We start from the raw sequence: 19,964 nt of genomic DNA on the forward strand, positions 1-19,964 counted from the left end.
TCTAAGTAATCCATTGTGTGTTTTCGTTCTGCAAAAAAAAAACAGGTATAAACGCTCAATTAAATTTCGATTTTAATTGTTTAATTACCCTTTGACAAATTTAATTTACACCTCACATCACTTACTCCGATAAAAATACACGTTCGATCATTTTATTTTACAGTCAGTGTATTAGTTGTAAAAAAGAACCCTTAACAACAGACTAAATTTAACAAGTCTAATAATAGAAATGATAGAAACGAGGAAGGGAAATGTTTAATATAAATATAAAAAAATTAACAGAAGGGTTTCTTGTAAATCAATATATCGGGATGTGAAGGAGGCATGAACAGTTAAACATTTAAGTATATTTTGCTATTTACATATATAAATTTGTCATGTATTTTAAGTAACATGCTTACTGCATATTGTTAATCTTAAGAATAAAAACTGTCGTTATGATCTTGACGCAGTTTAAGACAGTGTGCACGACGTTCTATAAATGCGGCCATTCTAGTGGACGGTATGGTCGCGCCAGTTGGTATCTAAAAAAGATAAGATTTATTAAATGTCAATGCAACATTGACGTCGCATTATGACGAAGTATCATTTGAAAATCGTCTGAATTATCAAATGTGAAATTATTACTTTTAACCACGGCGAACCAAGACAGATCTCTGCGTTTACTCGATCTTCACCACGCAGGCACAATAATCGCCCGAGGAGTTCCTTTGCGTCGCTGGATATCGTCTCGAAATATTCGTCGGGAAAACAGAAATCGCATTTCAGAATATTGGCCGTGGTTTCCTCCACGGAGTCGTCCAGAAACGGCGACAATCCACTAAGATATTTTAAGGACGGATAAGACACAGGTAACGAGGTAAACGTAATTAAAAGAATAATAAAAAAAAAAATAAAAATTAAATAAGCGCGTTTTTTTTTTCAGGAAAAAAAAATACCTTAACAAAACATAAATAAAAACTCCAACGGCCCACATATCCGTGTAAGGACCGGTCGGTCTACCTAGCACCGACTCCGGCGATGCAAACTCCAGATCGGCAGGGGGTGGCACGATCTCGTCGATGGGAGCTCTGACCGCTTCCCCCAAGTCTATTACTTTCACCTGATCCGTTTCGTGATCAACGAGCACGTTTTCCGGCTTCACGTCTAGATGCGCCCGGCCACGACGATGCAGCCAGCGCAATGCAGACAACAACTGGCAAGTATATCGCGTTGCCGTCGCTTCGGTGTATTCCGTTTTCTCACTCAGATATGCAAATAGCATCGGGCCTCTGACCCTGCAAAGAAAAGAGCTTTAATTAATATATTTTTCTTCATGGTTGTAGCGTTAAACAGCTTACAGTTCCAAGACGATAGTATCCACTCCAGGCCGAGGTGCGTTCTCGAACAGAGCGAATGCCCTGACGATGTTCGCGTGATGAGTGGAGGCCAGCACGTCGTATTCCGCCCGAGTCAACAATCGCGACTGCTTGTGTCGCGAAATCTGCTTAAGGGCCACTTCTTGACCAGTGCCCTTGTCTCTGGCGCGACGGACCGTGCTGAATCTACCGTTACCCAGCTCGTCCAGTTCGAAATACCTGCTGACGAACTGCTTGGCCTCCCATTCTGCACCACCGCCTGTGTCCGATCGCGATAAAGTTACCACAACCGATGGCAAAGTTGTCCTTCCATCGTCGCCCACTACTCGAAAGCTGTATAAGGCGTCCATCGGCACGTCGAGTAGAACTGGCGGTTCGTTAGCCTGCTTTGACATCGGTATCCATTGCTGTGACGGTAAAGTTCTGCATTCTATGCTGCACCACGCGCCACCAATTTCTTGCCTGTCCCAATCGATTTCTATTTTCGAGCATCCTACAACGCGAGCAGAGGTACTGCTCTTCCCACCTGAAATTTTTTTTATTATTATTTAGTGGTGCGTCTAACTACAACGATATAAATATTAATATATTAATATAATTAATATAAAATATTAATTTTAGGATTCTCGATATACATACCTACAACGAAGAGAGAAATTCCCACAGAACAAGAGCCCGTTTCACTTTTCAGATGACAATGATATATCCCGGAGTCGGAGGCTTGGCAGCCGGTGATTTGTAAGTATACGAAACCCGCACTTCGCTGAAACTGGTACCGATCATTCTCTCTTATACACTGATTCTCACCCTCTTTCTTCCAGGTGACGGCCGCATTGTCCGCGTTATGCGTCTCGATGGAAAGTCTTACGACTTCACCAACGGTTGCACGAATCGACGACGGGCTGCTGAGAATAGCCGGCACTTTGTCCTCGGCCGCTGTCTCCCGGGGATCGGCGACGTGACACCTCGCGAGATCAATCTTCCGTGGACGAAATGACCACGCACGACTGATCGCCGAGTTCGGTATAAGACTTGCCGGGATCCACAATTCATCCTTCGTATTCACGGGGGACACCACTAAGCCCGGACCGTCGAGGTGAGACACAACAAGCTCGTCTCCGGCATGTAACTTTCCCCAATCCGCGGCTAATCTTACGCGTGCACCTGGAACGATCTAAGGAAGTTCCTTTGTTACAAGCGTCTTGAATGTTTTTGTCATGTTGTTAGGCGGATCTTTCATGCAACTTGCGTCGCTACACCCCCATTCTGTATTCCGGAAATGCGACAGGAGATTCAGTCCAGGGAGAGTTTCCAGCACCGTAATGCATCGATGATAGCGGTAATAACGATAGTAGCAATTCCAGTAAAAGAGGAAACAGTGTAGTAGTAGCATTGGTTTTGACAGAATCAGCAGTATAGCAGCGGTAGAACAGTTGTTACAGAGGCGATATCGATTGCGACGATTCTGTAGAGTGCTACAACATTTTGTGACGAGCGGTGGAAACCAGCAATGTAGTGTAGTACACAGTACTATATATAATGAATAAAAAGATGTTAAAAGCGGTAACAGAATTTTGCAGAATCAAAAAGTTATTCGTTACAAGAAGGTTCGAAGTTTCTTTCCATTTTTCTAGCGATTATCCTTCGCAGGTGTGTGTATAAGTATGCTTTACGACTGTACGAGGTCTCGTTACATAAGTTAAGAAGATACGTAATGGCGTTCGTGGATTGTTCATAGTTGACAAAGTTGTTTAATGATAGAGGTATAACGATCGTCGCACCGACAGAAGATAATGCGATAGATAGCAGTAGATAGCGACAGGCATCAAGAAGAAGAGGAAGAGCCCCTTTGCTGCTGCAATCATTAAGAATTTAAATTGACATAGGCTGATAATATATGCGTACAACAGCTAAAGTCGGGCTTGTTAATCAGGATTAGCTCACCGGGATGGAATTGTTGCGAATCGGCGAGCGTGTGCGTAGAGTATTCTTAAATCCTTCCAGGAAAGTCAGCCTACTCTTTGTCGGGCTCGGCGTACGTGGCTGTACATGCTCCAGTCCTCCAGTTTGCGAACGTTGCAACGGTTGAGTCGGCCTATGGTCCTTGTCTCGATTCGTCGATCCAGAGATGATCAGAGTCGGCGGAACCGACATGGTCGCTCGTACTGGTTCAGACGTGGTGGTGGTGGTGCCGGAGACGGTGACACGGCTGTATGTCAGCAAATCATAAATAAAATCCAAGACACAGTACTACGCGTCGAGACTCGCACACTTCGTTACGCTCGTTATTAGTCGTTTTAAATGATAATCAATTTTTAAAATATGAATTTTTTTGTTACGGTATTATCGAATAGATTATCGATTAAGATGACGAAGCGATCAATAGGAACGAGTCTCGACATAAGCCAGGACGGAGGAACCAACGTTGCCAGCAACTTGGATCTTTTGGATGTGTCGCAGAACATATGAGTTTATGTGCTTATAATAGCGCAACACATGGCGGCAAGATAGGTAAGTGGTTGGTTGTGATCGTGGTATATATACTTGAACTTGCTTCCCGTAGTACTGTATTCTTGATAAAATTATAAGAAAAGAAGCTGGTTAATGAGGCAAGGCGTGAGTTAAATAGTAGATTAGGATCGAGGAATGCACATCACAATCACTCGGTATTAATCATCAATTTACAATTTATTCTAGACAAAGTTCTTACGATTCGCGGGTCAATTATAGCTTTGCTTCGGACTGCCCTCCAGTATCGCGCTTTAATATATATACAGTATACTGTTACGCCACAATCTATCCATAGACTCGTGCGCGCGCGCATGTTTTTGTAAACGTTAATAAAATTATTATAAATATATATATTGCATATCTTTATATATTATTACGTTATTAATACATCGCACTCGTAGCGCGTCCTTCTGTATATCGTCATATTGTTATAGGTCGCATGTGTAGAGATGTAAACGCACGTAAACAACAAAATACGCCCCCATTATTGGTGCATATGTATATGCATACAATACATGCATGCATAATGCATGCGCATTGGAACGGATTAATACACGTTTATAGGCTCTTGGGACCAAATAGTCGAGTCTAGAAGAGTAGTATACGTTAAGGAACAGGGTGAATAGATTTTGATCCATTAAACGATAAAAAGAGCGTTAACTCTCGCATGCCCGTAGCAATCTAAAACACTAAAGTATATATACTTCCGTATATATCTGATACAGAGCGATAGTTGAAGTCTACAATCGTTTCGAGACGTCATCGAATATGAAAAGATATATATTTATATATTTGTATGTTCCAAAGCTATCGCATCGTTTTTTTTCTTTTTTCTTTTTTTTTTCTTTTTTTTTTAATGACGGCTTTTTTTGCAAAAATTTGGAAGCGATATTACCTTAACGATTATTTTCAAAAATATCCAGTCACGTGTAGATATTTAATATCAGAAATTTAATTTTGTCGCTGCTCAGTCGCCTTTCGCTAAGGCGATATCATTTCCAAATCCGTCCAGCGATAAGTCATTAAAAAATAATGCAGCACTTTTAAAACACCCTGCACATACTTTTCTGTATAAAGTATATTTTTATTTCTTATTAAGCTGATAGAGAAGTGTAAGTACTGTGTTGTGTGTAGATACTTTTTAAGCTCCTGCGTGGAAATATAATTGAATACTGCATCGTTATTGTTTTCTTTGTACTACGAAAGCAAGATATCGTTATCGGATATAAAGGTAATTTCAGAAAAGGAATGTGAGAAAAATGATGACTGGATACGTGCAAGAATTTTTTAGCATGTGATATTAATAACAATGTAGGCGTCAAGATATTGAAACGGTGGAAAGAAGTTAATTTTCGACAAAAGTGAAAATGGAGCTGCAGGGCGCAGAGGAAAGCAGGCGATGGTTTTCTTATTTTTTTTTTAGGATACGACTAACGATTATCTAGCTCTTACGGCGATTGTATCTTCTTTTTATATAAAATATACAAAAATATGTCGGAACGAATATTCACAGATCGGATATTAAAAGAGTCAGTGTGTAATTCAATGTGTTAGAGACGCTTACAGTGGGTCTTTGGTAAGTTCCTTCTGGTAGGCAATCGGTGATTGTATCGCCTTCAGGAAGTCGCGCTGAGTTTGCAGGATGGCAGTGATGGTATCTACCCACTCCTGCCTGCGCGGTCCATTACTTTCTTCTGCTACGCTACAGCAGAATCCTAGCCCGGGATTTCGGGGATCCGTTGACCGAATGATAAATTTCTCTGGATCATCATTCGAATCTTCAAGACTCATTTTGTTTACCTACATACAATGCACATTAATTCAATAAACCGATGACATTTTTTTTCTCCCGAAACAAAAGTAAAATTTTACAGCAATAAAATAAATTAATAAGTAATCTTACCTGAATATGAGCTTTATATATATAGACAGGATTGGTGAACTGCGTTTTCTTGCCGACAGTTTCGCTGAAGATAATATTTTGTTCGAAAAGAAAAACTTGCCATTCTTTTCCTCTCATCGATGCGTTTGATATTTCTGACACCAGAAGTGGGCCGTGTAACAAAAGCTTCCCTTGCGCTGTAATTTTACCCTAAAAAAAAATTAAAACGCAACAGATTTTTGAGAACGTTTTTGTCATGTAAAACGAGAACGAGTGAAAAAGAGCAATACTCACATCGAAACCTTGTAATCTCCCAACGTCCATCATATCGTTTGCAGCTTTAGGAATAACTCGCATGACATGAGCCGCCGCTCTGAGGCCTTCGATTTCCGATAACCTTTGAGTTCGCTCAGTGAGGCGCAGTGCCTCCCGTAGAAGAAGTTGATATTTTGTAATCCTTTGTACGGGCTTGATCAGCAAGTCGCAGAGTTGCAAACGATGCCCAAGTTTTTGCCTAAGTTCCTATATAACAACGCACATGCTTCTTTATTTAAATAATTCCATTTTATGCGTCGCTCATCGACTTCGATTATTACCTCGAAATAAGTATCTATGTGTTCGGACACGATGTACTCCGAAACGGGTTTGTTCTGGCAATACACCACGTACATGTGCAGCTTCCGCTCGTAACGTTTAAAGAGAGGTCCTAGCTCTTCAGGACGTTCCAAACAACGTTCCAAAGCTTTGAGGAAAAAGCTGAAAACAGGAAATGACAGTTTAAAAAAAATATTTTATTAATAGGATTATCGCTATAAAGTTTTAACGATTATTTGACTCACTCTCTATGCCACTCATAGATAGCTTCTATGTTACCGAAAACCATCTTATCTTTCCCAGCGCGCAGATCTTCTGGTAAAGGGATTTCGCAGTCAGGATCTCGCATTAGTGCCATGTAGCCTTCAACTATCTGCTTTAAGTCATTGACGTAATCTCTCTCAGTATCCACTAACTCGCGAATGACAAACTGTCGCTTTGCAATCGCGGCACTTTCTGGATCTGACTCGTCGGAAGCGATTGCATTAATAGCCGCGTTGCAATATTCCTCTTCGTTGCTCAACGATTTCCCGTTAGGAGTTCTCATGAGACTATGCCTTTCCTGATTTTCTGTATGCTGCTCCTGTTAATGACACACGTAATATTTTGTATAATCCGTAAATTTTTAAAACGTGATTTAATAAATAAACTTACCATTCTTTCCTTGACAATCTGTTCGATCTCCGAGAGATCGGCTGTTGTCGCACCGCCATCGAGTATTTTCGTCGTACGTTCTGACAGACTGGCGGACTATATTAAATAAATCAATTACACAGTAAAAAAAAAATTAATTAAAAGACATCGTCTCTCTAAAAATAAGACATAAATTAATTACTTACCCGTTTTCCAGGTAATTCACTTGGTATTGCGGAGCCTGATGGACCATTTGCGGTAGCAACAAGTATCGGTTCAGTTATAGGCTTCATCGGAGGAGGAAGTTCCAGATCGTCATCGGCATCTTCACCGCCGTTCTGTTCCTGCAAACTCGTCACCGCCGTATCATCGCTTTCCGTAACGTCGGCGTCAACATCAACGTCAACTTCCTGCTGCTCCTCGCTCTCTTCCTTGCTGACCTCATGCGCTTCGGCCTCGACCTCGAACGCCGCCTTGCCGGGCCGATTGTGCTCAACACCACTCGGTAATTTAAAACGTTTGTCCGAGCTGCTTTTCTTCAAAGACGGCCCAATCAAAGGAGGTGATGACGCCGGAGGCACAGCCGTATTGGTTTTCTCGACTTTACCTTGGCTAAGTTTGCGTAAAGAAGGTGGCAGCCATTTCCGTCTATAAACAGAAACGCCCGGCCATGGTATATGATTATCGTTGCACGTATGACATTTCGAGATAAGCGCGTGAGACATTTATACATGATATGGAGTTCCTATGAAATTCTTACCCGCTGAAACCCCGCCTCTTATTGCCGGGTGAATTTGTACTGGTTGATCCGCTGCCGTCGCTTCCGGCGTTTTCTGTTAATTAAAAGACCAATTGTTACGGATCCCTTAAAATTACGCTACGGCTTATCTTATGGTTATCGGAATTGATAAGAAAGCGAGCGCACGATCGCGTCATCGGACTGATTTGCGGTTTTGTTAACTTCCTGCAATTCATCGCTCTCGATTCTTGCCGTTTCTTTGCATGAGACACAGATAATACGTTGTTTAATTTTATAGAATATTACACGTGCTCGCAAGAAGTTAAAAAAATTAAGCGCGAGACGAGCAATTCAGTACGTCTGACTAATCAATTCTTTTGTATTCGGTCCACTTACCCGTGTCTTCCGACAACATCGGCGACAGCACCGCGGACGACAGTGCGGTCAACGAGGTAGCCTGCTGCGTCGTCGGCGGGACGCCGGCGACACCGCAGGTCGGTGGCAACGTATTGGCGGTGGTCGATGACGAGACGGCAGTTGGCTGCTGCTGCGCTTGGACGATTGCTTGATTGATCTGTTGCTGATGATACGGATGATGATGTGACTGCTGTTGCTGATGATGATGTTGATGCGACTGTTGTTGTTGCGGCTGCTGCTGCTGTTGCGTGGACGCTTTCCTGGACGGCGAAGTTTTGCAGGAGGCAGCCGGCGGCTGCTTCAGGGCGCTGGTAGGGACCAGACCCTCCGCAGCCGGCTCAACTTGTCCAGGTGTGAGCGGCAGACGAACCAGGGTCCACTCGCCGGTGTTTGTCACACCGGCGGTGGTACCGGTGTTCGTGCTACCGTTCTCCAGTACCTCGACCTGCTGCCCTTTCGTTACGCTGAGTTCTCTGGAACCCGGTGCGGCCATATGATCGGCGACCACCCACGTCATCTCGACAACTCCGGTCTGAAAGCACACATTCGGGAATTCTCAATAAATTCCGTGGACTGGTCGTGCGATTCACGGTCGACGTACGTTAAATACTCGCGCGAATACCGGGACAAATAATGAGGGCAAAGGGGGTGGAAGAGGCGGAGAAAGGGGGGAGAGTGGACGGGCGAATATAGAAATGAGATAATTAGCAGAGTGCGATGTGTCTGTGTGCGCGCGTGCGTGAAAGCGGCGGTGGCGATCGCGGCAACGCGAGGCGGGGGAGAAGAGGGTGGGCAAGGGTTGGAGGGCGGATGCGGGATAAACCAAAAGCAGGGAAGCAAAGCGAAGAGGAAGAGAAGAGAGCCTGCCCTCTCGTGCTTACGCAAGCGTAGACGGGTCGATACGATCGTCCTCTCGGTCGCGCGACCGAGGGCTCGCTCTCGCCCTCTCGCTTTCACCTTCTACCTCTTTCCCTCTTCCCCGCTCTGTTCGCTGCGCGAGAGACCGATTGTCTTTGAATTTGCGGATCGACGGAGCGAGATTCCAGAGATCCGATTACTGACGCCTGAATGATTTTGATCGTCGGATCAGTGTCACCGGGTGTCCCTCACTCGCTCGCTCGCTCTTCCTCCCTTACGCGCGCGCATCCACCCTTCCGCGACGACGCTTTTAAATCGCACGCAGATTCCGGCGTTTTGAAAATAGCTAATGTCACGATACCGCGGTACTTTGACGTCGCTATAAATACCGCGGTGTGTGCGCGTATTATATTGAACGAGCGTGCACGTTTGAACCAACAACATTGTCCCTCCCTCGTTTTCTGTTTCCTCGCTCTACCTCTTTCGTCGCGCGCGAGAGACGCGCAATTGTTCGTCCGACGTGGGTCGTCCGAATGGTCCCGCCCGACGGTCCGCCTGATTTTCGTACATTCCGCGAGATCCAAAATAGAATTTTCCACGTGCCAAGTTCTCTCGCGACGTTGTTAACTCGCGCTGCACCGCGCCGCACCGTACCGCACCGCACCGCACCGCTTCGCTCCGTTCCGCGCCGCGCCGCTCGCGAACGATCAAGGTAACGAAAGGGGGAGAAAAATATAGACGCGATAAACATACGTGGAAAAGAGATTACGTTATCGCCACGGCGACGCTTTAAACTTCCGAGATATCAATCTTCGACGCGAGGAAATTGATATTTTTACAGTTCATGCCCTTCCGTGCGAATTTCCAGGCGCGACCGAGTCCGCGATGACTCGACTTTCAACGTCCGGTACCTATTTTCGTAGTTCCTAAAGAGGAGTGCACGCGGAGTATATTGAAATTCCATCATGACAATCTCATCTACGGGGTACATCTCCCGATTTTTCTACGAAAGTCGTTTCGTTAGCTGAACGAGGCCGCGATGAAAGGGATAAAGTTCTCACGACTCGAGGCCGACGAAATTAAAGAAGACGAGATTATCCGAGAGGACGTCCCAGCGAGGACTCACGGCGATACCTGGGCCAGGGAGGGTTGACGGCGCAGAAGTCGGGCCTGGAACGAGCTCGGTGTATCGATGGTGTGCTGCCTGGAGAGGGTCACGTGCGGCGGTGCCGCGGAGCCCTGGCGGAACCACGGCAGGGAGATCTTCCGGCGCGCTTTCTGGACGATCGTCGCCGGTTTTCCGGCCGGTGACGTCATGATAAAAAAGGAGGCCTCTCGGCCCGGTCGCCAACGATCGGCCCCCTGCGATTTAGACGCGCGAGCGCGACCGCGGCACCGTGCAGAAGAGCAGGAACGACGTGGTGGTGGTGGTGGTGGTGATGGTAGTGGTGGAGGCGGCGGTGGCGGTGAACGGCGCGCGATCGTTCACGGGGCACATCCTCGAGCGCGCGACGACGCGCGGCGCATCCCCCATCGCCGACGGTACGCTGCCCTTTTTCGTATCTTTGCTTTTTATCTTTGGTCCTCTCGCCCCTTTCTTCCTGCTCTTCTTCGCCGAGAAGGTCCAGGGGGCTTTACCGATTCACCCAGCGTCTCGCGATTAACGGTAGACCCTTCAGTGGATCCATTCGACCCGGGAGTCGCGCCCGTACTGATCGTCGGCCTCCCGCGACCGTGCGGAGTGACGAGATTATAACTAACCCAACCCAACTCTTGCGCCCCACCCAACCCTGTGCGAGTACTGGCCTCTCCATGGCCTTCCCCGGTGTCGCGACGTGGTTACCATCCCTATCGCTAAGGGTGGGGGCGGACTGGTGAGAAAACCAGGTGAATAGTACAGCGCGTTTCGGGACCAATAACCGATTCCGGAAGCGAGTTGTTCCAAGAACGAGCGAGCGAGCCAAATTTTTACGTGCACCGGAGAAAGACATTCTCACTCTGGATCTTGAAGATAAATGCAAGTGCGGAAGGTATGCAGGGAGGATGAGAAGCGGTTATTGGATCGTGTTCTTCGTGCAAGAAATTCCTATAAATTCGCAAACTCTACTATTCGAGATATACTTGGAATTTACTAAAAATAAATTAATAGTTAAAGAATTTTACGTAATTAGAAATGTATGAATGAGACTTTACATATCTTTGAGATAATTAGTTCATCAAAAGAATAATTATCTTTGTTTCAAATAGCATTTTAGATATTTTCGCTTCAAAGTTTAAAATATATAAATTTATTTTAATTTACTGTTTATGCTATTATCTAATTCTAATAGTAACGAAAAAAATAAAGCTGTTATTGTCATAAAAATCATCGAAAAGCGATAAGTTCGAGTTAAGATAAATGACTCGCGATGGGAAGAATGTGTAATAGTCATTTATGAATCATACATTAAAGAACATTCTATATCATCAAAATAACAATTATATAAATTATTATTCATATGTAAAAAATTAATTAAAAAATATGTAAAAACGCTACTAAGTTGTAAAATAAAAAAATTTTAATTTAAGAAAATAAGAATATCCATTATTACTATATCACTTTACTTAAAATAATTGTGATTACTATTTGATTTGTTCTCGTTAACTAAAAATTTTAATTATGCAAGCTCAAGAGCAGATCGTTAATTTTCTTACGTTAAAAAAATAAAATATATTACCACGCGAGATAATATTTGAATTCTGATACTAGTAAATTATTTCATCCTTCAAATCTTTTTATCTATGATAATAATAAAATATTGTACTTACCTTATCGGAATCAGTAGTATTAGTCGAACCGAAGGAAGCCAAGGAATTTCTATCAAGATTCTCCACACTTTCGTCCAAAGATGCGCATTCTTCCAAATCTCTGCTCGAACGTTGACTGGAGCTCTTTTTAGCCGGGCTCTTGGGCATATTCTTGCCCAAAAAGGTCTCCTGTATCACCTCGCGTAACCGCATCACCCACAGCTGCTTCGCGTCCATTGAATTTGCCCGCAATACTACGCGCGTGTCGCTAGTCGGTGCCCGTCCTGTCCATACCGCGAATTTGCATTCGTCGCCTTCGATATGCTCGGTCACGCCCAACTCCGAGGTCAGCAAGCGATTTTTATAAACGTATTTCACCTAGACAAACATAATACATTATCGATTATATGATAAACCTAAGCTCGTTTAACGCGTAAAACGCAATTATGTTATGCAAACCTTTCCTGCGGAATCTTTGACTTCCTTCGTAAAAAGAAGATACAATTCAAAAAGAAATATGTGACGATCTCTTCCTTTCCTGATTAACTGTTTTGGGTCCCATACTGTGAACGAATCTTGTAATACAACGTCACCGAGCGCATCTATACTAACGTCGCAACCTTCCAGTAGACTTAAGTGTAAGGCATCGTTAGCTTTTTTAGGCACATTTAACATCACTTCTAATCCTTCTTTTATTTCGCCTTGTCCCTCTTGGCAACAAGCCTAAAAAAATTAAGATAACGCGAATATATATAAATAATTATGACATAATTATGACATAATTTAATTTTATTTATTTATTAAATACCTGTAAGTCCTTTAGTAGCAGCTGATACTTAGTAATTCTCTGTACAGGTTTGATTAAATATGCAGCGATAGGATGTTCTACTCTATGTTTTCTCTGCAATTCCTCAAACCACGTTCCACTGTGCGTTATTAACAATTGATTGCTCTCAGGTTTATTCTTACAGTAAGTTACATACATGTCGAATTTAGGTGCCTAAAATTAAACGGGTATTACATGATATTAAAAAAATAATTCTCTTTTATATTGATTATTTAATATTTAAATAATACTCACCCACACTACAAAACAATGTCCTACGTCTTCTGGCATGGTTTCGTATTTTTCCAGTTCGCGTAAAAATACGTTACTGTGAAACTGATGGATCTCTTCTATGTTGCTAAAAATAATTGATTCTCGATTTTGTAAACCCGCTGGAACGTTTCCCTTTCCACTTCGTGTCTCATCCAAGAAGCAACGGATGCAAGTTTCCAAGTCTTTTACGTACGTACGTTCAGTTTGCAAGAGTTCAGCCATAATAAACTCTTTTCTTCGTGCAGATCTTCTTTTCTCCTCGTTTAATTCTTTCAGATCTTTACCTTTAATTTTCTCTTCCAGCAACGGATCCGAATTTCGGTCAATAGACAGATCTCTGTGTACCTCGTCAGGCTGTATACCTAAATCACCTTCTATTTGTGTCTTGTAACAATCCATTCGCGTGCTGAAGTCTTTGTATCGCTGATCAACTTCGGCAACGGCTTGCTTGATCGCCGCGGCATGTGCATGACCCCTTTCGACTAAATTATCAGCGAGTTGAATCAATAATTTCACTCTTTCCCTTGTTTCTTTCGCTGCACCTTTGAACTCGATATGCTCTTGCAACAATTGCTCATTCTCAATGCGATTCTTACCGACATTAATATGTGTCGCTAAATACAATTCTCCGGTTTCTTTAATCCATTCGAGAGCCTGCTTCGCGCTACGTTCAAACAAAACATACTGATGACATTGATCTAACCGTTTCTTTCGCTGCGTCCAATATTCTAACACTTTATTTTCCTTACTAACTAACTCCTCCAAAATATTTTTGACTTTGTTTGCAGAACCGGCGCTATTAGCATGATAACTATAAAATTGCAGACTACGATTTATATATTTTAAGAATGTTTCACCAGTTCGTCGTACCAGTGTACAAGCTTTTAAAAAGGCTTCCTTTTGCTCTTGGTGTCTGGTAATGCTCGCCGGTATTCCGGCGGCTTTTTCTCCATCAGCGCACCAATCGTCGTCCACATTATATTGCAATTCTAAACTGTCGAGAACTGAACGTACCGAATCTACCGTTTTGTAAAAATTTAAACTGGCAGTAATTAATTTATGTCGTTCTTCCGCACAAGTCACTAACTGCTGCCATCGTTTGGTAACATCCTCGGCGACTTCTCGGATACTTTTGGGATCGTAATGGTTTCCGTTTATTAAAGCATCCGCTTTATGCTTTACTTGCACGGCGGACGCATGAGTATTTGTTATCGCGAGTTGAAAATGATAATGTTCCTTTCCTAATTGGTCGGCGTCTTCGAAATCGTCTGGTATCCTTAGTGAGGCTAGTAATATCGATTCACCGTTTCGTATCCACTTAATCACATGAGAAGCGTCTGTTTGTAGTTGCAATAATTGAGATGCCTGTTCTAGTCGTACCCTTCGCATTTCTGCAAGATCCTCCGCGTCTAATTCTCTCTCATTTAAAAACTCAAGAAGCACCTGTACTCGCGCCGCTGCGCTATGCTGACCATCAGCCATAATGCACACCCCTGCCTCCTCCAAAACTTGAGCCAATTCTTGACCACGGTGCAGAATTTGAAAAGCAGTATTCTGCATGTGAGCGACTCCGTCGTTATGCACGCGCAGCAATTGCTCGGGTGAACCTTCTCGTGGCGGACCTTGCAGTTCTTGTGCCCACATTTCCAGTTGGCCACTCGCTTCTAACGCATCACGCTCGAAGACGCGTAGTCGTAGGCATAGTTCCAATCTTAGTTTTTTGGTGGCCCACAAATCTTCTAATTCTTGCCTCAAGCTCGCTAATCTATCTAAAGCTGACTCTACTGCTGATATTGAGCCGGTTGTGTCGGGTGCATCGGTTGCCTCGCGAAGTTCTTGTAGCAGAGCTTCTCCCTGGGCTATTGTCGAAGCACATGCCTCCATACAGGACGATCTATGCTGCGCGCATTGTTCCAATAATCTTTCAGCTGTCTCTAAGTTTTCTGCAACTTCATCTTGTTGCAGTTCCTGACGTAACTCGTCTACCCAACCGGTGAGCTGTAAAATAAAATTACATTTAAAATAGCTTGTAATTTCGTACACAAACATAAATTAATCCATGCTTAAAAAATTATTATTTTATGTAGCACACTAATCTATATAAAAAAATACCTCTTTTTCATGAGTATAAAACACTACTGCTAAATCCAATCTACGGCGCCGTTGTTCGACTCTCGCTGCAAAACTACTAACGTGAGCCTCCAATTCTTGTGCCACCGCATATATTTCATCAGGAGCGCATTCCCCTGTGTGAGCAAGTTCTTCAGCGGCGGTTAAAAGTTTAGTCGCATTTGTGTAAGTATTCTATAAAAGAACATTCAAGTATAAAAATGTAAAAATATGTACTTATATTTTTATATATTAAATATATTCTAAAAAATTACCTGAGCAACGTTTTCAAAGTGTTCGTGGCTTTTTTGATACACGCGTGCTTTCTGCAGATTACGGCCTACACCTGTGTTTTTTCTAATAAAAACTTCCCCATGGTTTGTCAGCCAGTCAAGAACTTGTTTCACATCTTCTTGAAATAACCTGAAAATTATAATTGTGTTACTATCGATATAACATTACGTGAATTTTGTACTTTCGTACTTTAATGCAAGCCGTTGATGTAACTTGACTTTACGAGCGTGCCAACGGGCTTCCAATGCTCGATGATGACCAAGAATTTGATGAATGACGGCTAATACGTGAGATGCACCTTCGCTGTAATCAGCTGCTGGATTACCACTGGTGCCAGTATGACTGTCGATGTTATGTCCGTCTTGACTCTGTTTAAATCAAGTATCAAAACGTGAATTAACAAATAAAAAGTTAAATTATTAAAAAAAAATAAGTAAATTTCAAATTTTTTAATAGAAGATAAATTGTTAATTAATTAAATGAGTAATGCTACATGCGCCTTGGTTATTATCGTTAAATACCATTATTTTAACGAACTTTTTACACAGGGTTTTATAATATCGTTAAGAGCGTAAGAAAGCGTATTTGTCTATATTATTCCCTCTAAAATAAATGTTATTTACAGAATAATATCCTTTTTTTACTTCATGCAAAGTTAGTTGGATAAAAAAAAGTAACAGAAGCACTTACTATGTTGTTCAATTATAAATTTTTTTTTAAAAAGCTTAATATATATAAATTAAGCTTTGTTTTCTAAAAAAAAATTAAACACGTAGGGATATAATCACGAGGAAAAGAAACACAAAACGAAAAAAGGAAAAAACAGCAATAACTGTTTTTTTTAAACACCAATAAACGTACATGTTTTCTGGCGACATGGTCAATTCCTTGTGGTTGATTACAGACTTGCACAAGATGATCCAGTTGATAAAGAAGCTTCTTACTGGTACTATGCACCTAAATAAGAATTTTACCCAATCCCGCTTAAGAAATATTCATATATACAGCGTTCATATCGATATGTGTGGCTTTATATGTGTACAATGAAATAAATAATATAAATTAAATTTCAATCAGTCGAGAAAATAATAATAGGATATCGAATTTTATATAACAAATATCGGTAACGAATAAACGTGCGCCTGTACAAAAATCTGTTCAAGAATACTGAGACGCCTGGGTTATAAGGAAATTACTTTAAATGTTAATTAATTGCAGAAAATTTGCGGATAGATATTTCTAATAGCACCCAAGTACCAAGCGAGCAATGAACTCCATCCAAAAGCTTTAAAAATTGAATTTCTCGTACATAATCGACGCGAAATATATCCGACCCTGAAGAATGGGCGCTCACATTATGACATACTTGCAGCATTGAACCCAGGCCGCTCAATAGCGCTTGATATGCATTGTAAACCTGTTAAATATCAGATAAACTTACAATGTAAATGAAAAGAAATGTATGTCGGTGAAATAAAAGACGAAGACTGTTTCATAATAACATAAAAATAATCTGATCCATTTCCAATGCATTACGATAAAAACGGCCGTGTAGAACGATGGTAAAATTTATGTAAAAAATAAAACAAAATTTACCTCTGTATATGCCTGACACATAGCTTCGTAGAGAGTTTGATGTTGACGAATATGAGATTCGAGCACTGGAATTTCACTGGGCAGATTACTAATCTCACATGCTTGACTCCAACCAGGAACATTATCAACATACTGTTCCGCTTTATGGTGAAACACTACACTTAAACTAAGTACTGCGGTACGCTCGTCAAGACCCGCGGCGAACTCCTTCCAAGCTCGATCTAGACGTCCTGCTACTGCTCGTACATGTCCAGCCGCGTAATGCTGCGTCTCCAGTAACTTGCCAGCCATTGTAAGGATTTTATTTATGTTCACGTAAACGTTCATCGAACTCATTGTAAAATGTTTATGCTCCTCCTGCAGATTTTTGGCCAATTGATACGAGCGGCCGATCTCTACGTAAGTGGCGAGAAACGCTTCTCGATTGTGACAAATCCAATCGAACATCTTTTCACAATCTTGCTCGAACAATCGCAGCTGAAAACACTGATCCAATTTCATCTTCTTGATGTGCCACAGTTGCAATAGATGTTGTTGAGCAGCGTGCACGGAATCCAAATGCTGAATAACTAGAGTTGCCAGTGCCCGTCCATCGGAATCTGTGCAACTTGCCGCGCCATTATCGATACTTCCTCCTTCCCCGCCGGTTGCTGTTGCACCTAGAAACACATTAACACATTTATGTACATTTCTAAATTATGCAATAAAAAAAATTTTTTTTTATACAATGTTAATCTATGTATTATTTTTAAGAAAATAAAAAAAAATTACTATTGTTAAATCGCTGAAGTAGGCGTTGTCCGAGAACTTCAATCTCTTCTACTGGGACTTTCATGATTTTCTTTTTCATCTCGTTATGCAGATCGATTCCGTGCTTAGCTCCCGCAACATCGTCAGCAAAGTCATTTCGACTGAGATCTTCTTGCAAGTCGTCTAATCGATCGAGAAGATCTGCTGCCTGCCATGTGAAATCTTCTACAACCAATCTAGTGTCAATCCATTGGGCATGATCGTATTGTAAGGATCCATCTAAATCTGCAGTGAGCTGAGAAGGATCTATAACTTTTACAAGAGCCTCTAAGCTGATTGTATTGATCTGAAATTAATATATTTCGATATCTTTATAAATATCATATCCGTAAATATAATAATTTTTTTAAGCACAATTAAAATTAAATATAAATACAGTTCTAATTCGCTCACCTCAAAATTATATTTTTTCTGTTTACCCAACGAAGTTCTTTGTTTCTGCCAAAAATTTTCCGGTTTAATAAGAAAAGTTACATGAACTGTACGATGAAAATGTTCATGCAACACCTGAAAATATTTGCAAATTAATTTTATGCCCATTATATTCCCGTATAATCTCGCACAATTAAACATAAAAAAAAAAAATATATATAAATTACCTTTAAAATAGGTTTAACTGAGTCCCATGTTGTACCACGCATATCCACAATTACGGTAAATCGCAGGCCTCTAGCTTCATCACTTGGGATGGCAAACAAATACTGTAGGAGACGTCTGTAATCCTCGGGTTTTGCACGTTCGCGTCTCGGTGTGCTTGGAAACAAGAGCACAGGCCCTCCCCTGCGATCTCGTCCACCTGGTAGTATTGCCAAGCGTTCTTGCAGCAATGGCAACACTTCTGCCGCTCGTGTACCATCCATCTTCCTCTCTTTTCGTTAAAAGATCATGATCTGTAACAAGCTCTTATTACCATGCTTATAATGTACAAATATAACGATACCGAAATTAAAAATATTACGTATATCTTTCGGTGATACAAGATATGATATAAAAAGTTAGTATTCTTCTGTTTTTCTGAAGCCTTGATAAAAATAGCAGAACAATAGTATAATAATAAAGTTTGGCTCGGCTTCAAATATCACCGACCCGAATAAATTTGTCTACGTTCAGCCCACCGAGAAGACAATGCGAGGAAGGGGTGGACACTGATCCATAAATGCATTCAATGAAATAGTCGAATTCAAGGTCGTTATATGCACACACGTACATGTCCATGGACACGTTCGCGCGCGTGTGCGTAAGCGCGCGCGCACGCGAATACACGTACGCGTACGCATACGTGTAACGAAAAACGCGCACGCACGCACACGCAATAAATACAATGTACCGATTAGAGCCATCCGCATCCCATTCCTGTCACTGGCATTTGTCCCCCTAGACGGAAAGCTCGCCGACACGAGAGCGGAATGCTAGGAACCGTTGTTTGTAGCGTGGGAGTGCGCACGCGACACGACACACGCGTATCGGAATAGCACGTAACCGCTTATCCATCCCTCGCGACTCGTCTCTCTTCCTTCTCCTCCCGAGGCCCTTTCTTCACCTCTCTCCCCCCTGTCAAAATACTATCGCGGCATTCGGACGCTTCTCGAGCTCACCACCACCACCGTCGCCTCCACTACTCGTGGGAGACTAACGGTACGAAGGGAGGGCGGCGAGCGAGCCCGGTAAACCGCGTGATGATCTCGCGGCCGACAATGGAACGTCGCACGAGGGGGGAAAAAAAAGTGGACAATCAATCGTCTCACCCCTCGAAATGCGGCGGCGGTGGCGGCGGCGGTGACTGTCGCGGACGTATTGGCTCGCGAACGTTTCCCATCCATCGTTCCGATTTTCTCCTGAGGGGGGAAAATGTTCGCCGATGCGAATCGACGCGTCTCGCGGTTCAGCGGTCTCGGACCTGCGGAGGGCTCGCGGGCCACTGGCTTACAACGCGCGCGAAATTATACCCGGCCGCGCGATAAGCGAGATAATTCGTGAAAAGCGGCTCACCTCAGCAGCGAACTCGTTCGCGACGCTTCCAGCGTCCCAGCGTTTTCCTGTCGGCGTGTCAGCGGGCCCGAGTCACTCCGTCGCGCCGATCTACCGTTCATATTGTCGTCTCATCGGCGCCCAAAGCTTACGGGTGGCCGTCGCGCGAGTGCAGCCCCGAAATCACCGCTGCCATGTCCGAAACGACCACGAGCCTTCAACAGCTTCGCTCAGCAACACTGATCCGACGAGTACGGCACGAGTCCCGCGACTCCGCTCACTCCGCGAGACGTTATTGGCCTTCAACGC

The 19,964-nt window shown here is 42.8% G+C and overlaps 1 protein-coding gene and 1 long non-coding RNA gene across 9 annotated transcripts; one reads left to right on the forward strand and one right to left on the reverse strand.

The window, feature by feature from the left end:
- Positions 1-327: 327 nt before the first annotated feature.
- Trio (trio Rho guanine nucleotide exchange factor) lies at positions 328-19,929 on the reverse strand. Of its 7 annotated transcripts, XM_070674434.1 has the most exons (28): positions 19,015-19,266; positions 18,287-18,577; positions 18,081-18,194; positions 17,649-17,973; positions 16,878-17,536; positions 16,143-16,238; positions 15,471-15,649; positions 15,263-15,410; positions 14,991-15,182; positions 12,861-14,876; positions 12,588-12,779; positions 12,239-12,502; positions 11,801-12,157; positions 8,114-8,666; positions 7,739-7,811; positions 7,185-7,626; positions 7,000-7,095; positions 6,591-6,928; positions 6,348-6,507; positions 6,046-6,273; positions 5,773-5,961; positions 5,434-5,669; positions 3,303-3,567; positions 1,998-2,532; positions 1,341-1,884; positions 939-1,277; positions 628-820; positions 328-524 (listed from the first exon to the last, which is right to left on the reverse strand). In XM_070674434.1, exons 2-28 carry the CDS (start codon positions 18,545-18,547, stop codon positions 417-419), a joined length of 9,102 nt encoding a protein of 3,033 aa, XP_070530535.1. In that variant the 5' UTR covers positions 18,548-18,577; positions 19,015-19,266; the 3' UTR covers positions 328-416. The 7 variants fall into 7 exon arrangements, with proteins under 7 accessions (XP_070530535.1, XP_070530531.1, XP_070530529.1 ...); XM_070674430.1 differs by lacking the exons at positions 328-524; positions 628-820; positions 939-1,277; ... (1 more) ...; positions 1,998-2,532; positions 19,015-19,266 and adding exons at positions 2,904-3,210; positions 16,591-16,698; positions 19,677-19,929; XM_070674428.1 differs by lacking the exons at positions 328-524; positions 628-820; positions 939-1,277; ... (1 more) ...; positions 1,998-2,532; positions 19,015-19,266 and adding exons at positions 2,904-3,213; positions 16,591-16,698; positions 19,677-19,928.
- Positions 1,059-2,985, forward strand: LOC139113389 (uncharacterized). Of its 2 annotated transcripts, XR_011547676.1 has the most exons (5): positions 1,059-1,198; positions 1,326-1,773; positions 1,980-2,096; positions 2,180-2,454; positions 2,586-2,985. It is a non-coding gene; the product is annotated as an uncharacterized lncRNA (long non-coding RNA). The 2 variants fall into 2 exon arrangements; XR_011547675.1 differs by having other exon boundaries at positions 2,180-2,985.
- Positions 19,930-19,964: the final 35 nt, after the last annotated feature.

This window comes from Cardiocondyla obscurior, linkage group LG02 (genome assembly GCF_019399895.1).
Source record: "Cardiocondyla obscurior isolate alpha-2009 linkage group LG02, Cobs3.1, whole genome shotgun sequence".
Classification (NCBI taxonomy): Eukaryota; Metazoa; Arthropoda; class Insecta; order Hymenoptera; family Formicidae; genus Cardiocondyla; species Cardiocondyla obscurior.